This window comes from Patiria miniata, unplaced genomic scaffold (assembly GCF_015706575.1).
Source record: "Patiria miniata isolate m_02_andy unplaced genomic scaffold, ASM1570657v1 HiC_scaffold_10, whole genome shotgun sequence".
In the NCBI taxonomy this organism is placed as follows: domain Eukaryota; kingdom Metazoa; phylum Echinodermata; class Asteroidea; order Valvatida; family Asterinidae; genus Patiria; species Patiria miniata.
This window is the reverse complement of record NW_024037048.1, coordinates 11,185,205-11,191,582: the sequence shown is the minus strand read 5'-3', so window position 1 is coordinate 11,191,582 and position 6,378 is coordinate 11,185,205. Positions and strand designations below refer to the sequence as shown.

The window sequence follows — 6,378 nt, the reverse complement described above, 5'->3', positions numbered from 1 at the left end:
GGGCCCGAAACCTTGGTACACTTGCCAACCATTCACTAGCCCCACCAGAACAAGTGGATGCTAGCCAAAGTGTTTTGTCACATGACTGAAGTATTTGTCACGTGACTTTAGTATTTATATGCCTATATTACTCAAAAAGTTATTTGTAGTTAAAGCACACCGATTTGGTTCACCGCTCGTAGATACGGTTGGCATGCCCCATCAGTACAAATGGGTGCTAGGCGTACTTTTTTACAAAGATTAAACACAACTTGTTAAATGTTTAACGTCGAAATTCAAAGGTTTTATTTTAGAACTATTCACCCAACTTGTTTATTTAGTTTGAATTGAGGCACTGCCCGTCGCTCCCAGCCAACTTCGCCCATTTATAGAAGTATTAAAGTATGGTGGTTGAAGGGGAGGAGGTGGGTTTATTTTTGTTGTTGCGGTCTCAAAAAGCTACGCCGAACTGGCCTTTCATCCACGGCGTGCACGTAGTGCGTCTGTGCGCGCGCGTGGACTTATCACATTTGTATCAATATTTATATCTCCCTTGGAAGTTACATCAACTTCTGCATATGAACAGCACTTTTGGCTTGATGCCAGCAATGGATGGCCAGCTGCAATTTGGGCAATCAATATGTTTACTAATTCTATACCATAGCAACCATCCGCTGATTAACAGAGAGTTTGAAACTCAGCCAGCCGTGTGTTCGTGGAGAATAATGTATTTTATCTTTCAGTGATAAAATGAATTATTCTCAGACAACACACAAGACCACACAGTGAGATTTTTTTTTATTTTTTTTTTATTTTTAATTGTTTATGTTATCTTCCAAAAGTACAATTATTACTTAAATCCCCTTAAAACAATGAACTTGTTGAAGTAGCCGTTATTAAATGTAAACAGTCAATGTATAGCTATAGTTAGTCATTTAAACTGTTACCTGAAGATGAGTATTCCGTGTTCAATGTAAAATAAAATACAGTACAAAATAGCCAGGACTATGTACAACCTACAACCCAATACAATGACATCAAAAGCATGAATGCAATTTAGAAAATTCCAAGTTGTAATTTACTTAGCAATATACATTTCATGTCAAGAAATGTTTCTAACCAACTTTATCTGTTCCTTGTTTTTGAAGCCCATTTTTTTTTTTTTTTTGAAAAATCATAACCAGCAGGAGGCTTAAGTACGGTGCATCAACGTTAACATGATAATGCTAGACAAATGCCAGGACAATCGATCTGTGAATATGTTGCTCATTTGAAGAAAATGGCTGTATATTGTGACTTTGCGGGGGATCAACTGCAGGAGAGTTTGCGCGATAGATTCATCTGTGGGCTGCAGTCTGAGAGCATCCAAAAGAAACTGCTCGCACGCAACTACAATTTCCAACAAACTTTGGATCTCGCTCTCGCAGAGGAGGCTGCTGCAAAGAATGTGAGAGACATGGGCACCGTGGAGACAAACCAGTGAATAGGGTGACTTCTCACTACAAGCGTAATCAAAAATGGCAAAAGCCAAGGTCATCGCAACCAAGGAAGCATTGCGACCGCTGTGGACTGAACAATCACAATCGCGATGATTGCCGATACAAGAGTGCCACATGCTACAAGTGCAAGAAAGTGGGACATTTGCAGTCAGAGTGCAAGTCTGATAGTAAATCAGGCCCTGCACCACCAACCACGAAATACACGCCCCAACAGCGAACCAAGCCCAAAGGACGCGTTCGCTATGTGGGAGACGACGAAAACGCTCGCGAACTGTACGATCCCACTGATGACGCATATCGCGATGACAGTACATTCGTCGACTCGGTTTTTACGGTTACGACTTCCGATAAGTCAAAAGCGGATACGTCAGGAGACACGACAGCCGATACGTACAGCCGTACTTCAACTATCAAGGTTCCTGTCAAGATCGCGAACATTCCCATACAAATGGAACTTGACACAGGTGCCGCTGCATCAATCATGAGCCAGTCAGACTATCACAAATATTTGGGGCACATTCCAATGCAACCGGTGAATCGTGTCCTACACGCTTACGCGGGTGCCCAATTGCGAATTTTGGGCCAACTGGTTGTCGAGGTTCAGTACGGCGACCAGAAAGCAACGTTACCACTAATCATCGTCCACGCAGACAAGTACGCACCACCCTTGTTGGGCAGGGAGTGGTTGACAGTTCTCAAGCTGGACTGGCCTAATCTGTTTTCTCAGGGTCAATACGGTGTGAAATCTGACCCAATCGCTGAGTTGAAAAGTGAATATAAGGACATTTTTCAGCCAGAGTTAGGCACAGTACGTGGAGTTAAGGCAACACTGCACGTCAAGGAAGACGCTATTCCAGTTTTCCACAAGGCTCGCACAGTGCCATTGGCTCTTCGCCCCGCAGTCGAAAAGGAACTCGCCAGAATGGAGCAAGAGACAATCATCTACCCAGTTGATTTCAGCGAGTGGGCGACACCCCTGGTGTGTGTACCCAAAGCAGATGGCACGGTACGCCTGTGTGGGGATTACAAAAATACTGTAAACAAATCAATCCACACCGATCAGTACCCCATACCTACTTCGGAGGAAGTATTCAGCAAGCTAGCCGGTGGGAAGAAATTCTCCAAGATCGACTTGAAATGCGCATATCAGCAAATGTTGCTCGACGACAAATCCCAAGAATACGTCACGATTAACACGCACAAGGGACTGTATCGGTATACACGCTTACCATTCGGTATCTCATCGAGTCCTGCAATCTGGCAGAGATTCATCAAACAAGTACTAGCAGGTCTGGACAGCACATGCGCAATCATGGATGATGTGCTTGTTACAGGCAAGACGGATGAGGAACATCTCTGCAATGTAAAGAACGTTTTCCAGCGATTCCGGAAATACGGTCTCAGGTTGAAGACCGAAAAGTGTCGGTTCATGCAGGAGAGCGTAATCTACATGGGACGCCGAATTTCTGCAAAAGGGATTCAGCCAACCGACGACAAGGTTGACGCGATACGCAACGCTCCAGTTCCACAGAATGTCACAGAGCTTCGCTCATGGTTGGGGATGGTCAACTTCCAAGCGCAGTTCCTTCCCAACCTGTCGACCATGGCCCATCCGTTAAACGAACTGCTCGGGGATTGTCCTTGGCAGTGGACGGATGAATGTACCAGGGCATTTGAGGCAGTGAAGGACGCCATCAGTTCAGACAAACTTCTCGCTCACTACGACCCAGCACTCCCTCTCGAGTTCGCCACGGACGCATCACCATATGGACTTGGAGCAGTCATGCTGCATGTGTACGCTGACGGCGCCAGACATCCTATAGCATATGCTTCACGCTCACTCAATAAACATGAGAAGGGCTACGCGCAACTGGACAAGGAGGCCCTGGCAATCATGTTTGGTCTCAAGCGCTTCCGCACATATCTATACGGAAGGAAATTTACCATACGGACTGATCACAAGCCATTGGAGCGAATACTTGGTCCCAAGACGTCGATTCCAACCCTTGCAGCACAACGTCTTCAGCGATGGGCTGTAATGTTGTCCGCATTTGACTACGACTTGCAGTTCATTCCATCTTCGCAGAATGTGCTCGCGGACGCGCTCTCACGTCTCCCATTACCCACAATGGAGGAGGACGACGAAGACGCTATCTACAACATCGAGGACAAACGCCTCGATAGCCTGCCTGTAACCAGTAAGGAGATCTCACATGCTACAAGAACTGATCCTGTGCTTTCACGCGTGTTAGAGTTCACTAAAAGTGGATGGCCAGCAGAGGTAAGGGACGAACGCCTCAAACCTTTCTTCAATCGCAGACACGAACTATCCACGGAACAGGACTGTTTGTTGTGGGGATTAAGAGTTGTGATACCCTACAAGTACGAGAAGTTCATTCTGGGTGAGTTACATGATGCACATCCAGGAATTGTCAGGATGAAAGAAATTGCACGAAGCTACGTCTGGTGGCCTAACATCGATCGCGACATCGAACAGACTGTTCGTCTCTGTGCTAGCTGTCAACAGACTAGACACCTTCCAGCTGTGGCACCCCTAATGCCATGGGTGTGGCCTAGCTCTTCGTGGCACAGAATTCACATCGATTTCGCGCAGAAAGATGGTCACGATTTCCTGATCGTCATTGACGCATACGCAAAATGGCCAGAGATCTTCCACATGAGTAGCACCACCGCGAATGCAACCATCACGGTGCTGCGAGACTTATTCAGCAGGTATGGCATCCCCTACCAACTTGTCAGTGACAATGGACCGCAATTCACAAGTGAGGAGTTCCAACGGTTACTCAAGGTGAATGGCGTGAAACACGTAAGAGTTGCACCGTACCACGCCGCAAGTAATGGTGCAGCAGAACGAATGGTTCAATCCTTCAAACGCGCTCTCAGCTCGAGCAAATCGAGTGGTCGGAGTTTGCAACAACGCATCGACAGTTTCCTGTTGACCTATCGCACTACGACACATGCAACGACCGGTCGTACTCCTGCGAGTTTGTTCCTAGGACGCGAACTGCGTACTCGTTTGTCCTTGCTACGCCCGGACGTTGAACGCAAGGTGGTCAACATGCAGAGCAACCAAAAGTTGCACCACGACAAACAGACCCAACTCCGCGAGTTCTATGCGGGGGAGGATGTGTTGGTTAAGGATTTCCGCCGAAAAGAGACTTGGTGGCTGGCCACAGTCGCAGAGCGCACAGCCCCAAAGTCTTATGTGGTAATTTTGCAGGATGGTCGAGTGTGGAAAAGACACGTGGATCAGATGAGAAGAGCAGAACGGTCTACAACCAGTCAGTCTCAGAACTCAAGGAATGGGATGCACACCTCAGCTCACCAAGATACTGATATGTCTGACCTAGCATCCATTCCGGTGTTTATCCCTACCGCTGAGACAGCTCCAGTCGTTGGCTCGCAAATTCCTCAGACAGAACGTACACACGCGCCACCCTCAAACGTCACAAATGGTGAGCAAACTTCACAATCGGCGACACCGACCGTAACCGCAGGTTCCAGTGCTTCACCTAAACCCCTACGTCGCTCGTCAAGGGTCAGCAAACCCCCAGACAGACTCATTGAGACTATGGAATAACCTAACTGTTGTTCGCAGAGGCCTGCATGAGAGTTAAAATGTGCATGTACTGCACTTTGAGTTGTTACAGTTGTGTTAATGTTTACATGTATCTTGTTACTCAAGTTGTTTAAACAAGTTTTTAGAGTTGCAGTTTTGAAACAAAAAAAAGGTTGCAGTTGAAATTGTACGGTATTGGAATGTCATGGGTTAAAAAGGAAAAAAAAAATAAGCAAACAAGAAGGAAATCCTAAGGGAAGTTCCATTTATTCGAATTAAGGGCAGGAAGAGAAAAAAAGCCATTGCTACCTTGTCTAGGGACTTGGATTTAATTATGGAAAAAAGGATTTTCTTTGTTTTGAAATTTGGTTTTCTTGCAACAAGTGTTTGTAGGATTAGCATTTTTTTTGTGAGGTGTGACATTGCTTTATAGACAGTATTTTCAGTCGAGGACATTTTCATAGGGTTGAGAATGATGTTTTTGTGTGTGTACAGCTTCCATATTAAGGGGGAGAGGATGTAGTGTATGCAGACTGCAGTGATCTATTTATAGTGCAACCAGTGTATGACGTCATTTGTTAATCGTCTGTACATTCTAGTACGTGTGTACTCTAGTGTGACATGGAACGTGAATACAATACGAAGCAACCAGAAAAGTATCCCTAATCTCAGTCTCTCCTTAATCGGGTATTATTGACGTACGAACACAACAGCCTACATAAGAATAGTACAATTGGGCTGCTAAAGATCTGGGAGAAGCACGCAAACGCGCAACGTGTGGTTAAATGTATGTGTCTACAGATCATATAACTTAGCGTACACTTTATGTTGTATTATCCTCCTCAATGCCATCATGCTTTTAAATCGCGTCAACTTAATTGAAATGGATGTCCATAGAATTTAATAGGTCATGGTCAAAAAAGTGTGCCGCTTTTCCTGTTGACAGTTATTTTCCTGATATTCGCCTTTAGGCAACAGTTTATAATCTGGACGCCAAACTGGCCAAATTGCTGGACGATCAGTACCAACCGAACTTGACAAGATGTCCAACCTTGGAAGACCTCTATGTTGCAAATCTGAAGAGCATTCAATGGTATGAGTCCCGGTCCCAAACCAATTTGTAGCGTGTGCTATCCCCTGGCATCCTGCAACAGAAAATACTCAAAGCAGCAGCTATCCTTTGCAAACATATCTATCTTTTAAATGTATTCATTTATTTTTTGTTTATTTGTTCGTTAGGTTGTTTGTTTATTTGTTCGTTAGGTTGTTTGCAATTATACAAGGTTGGGTTACGTACACATTGTCAAGCGGGGCCTACTG

General features: G+C 45.2%; 1 protein-coding gene across 1 annotated transcript; it reads left to right on the top strand.

The window, feature by feature from the left end:
• The first annotated feature begins 729 nt into the window (after positions 1–729).
• On the top strand, positions 730–5,079 carry LOC119740752 (uncharacterized protein K02A2.6-like). Its single transcript, XM_038216159.1, has 2 exons — positions 730–764; positions 1,407–5,079. The coding sequence occupies exons 1-2, from the start codon at positions 730–732 to the stop codon at positions 5,077–5,079; spliced, it is 3,708 nt and encodes a 1,235-aa protein (XP_038072087.1).
• Positions 5,080–6,378: the final 1,299 nt, after the last annotated feature.

Coding starts and splice junctions, on each gene's coding strand:
- LOC119740752 (XM_038216159.1), top strand. CDS start 730: ATGAATTATTCTCAGACAACACACAAGACCACACA. Junction 765..1,406: donor ACAACACACAAGACCACACA/GTGAGATTTTTT, acceptor TCGCTCTCGCAG/AGGAGGCTGCTGCAAAGAAT.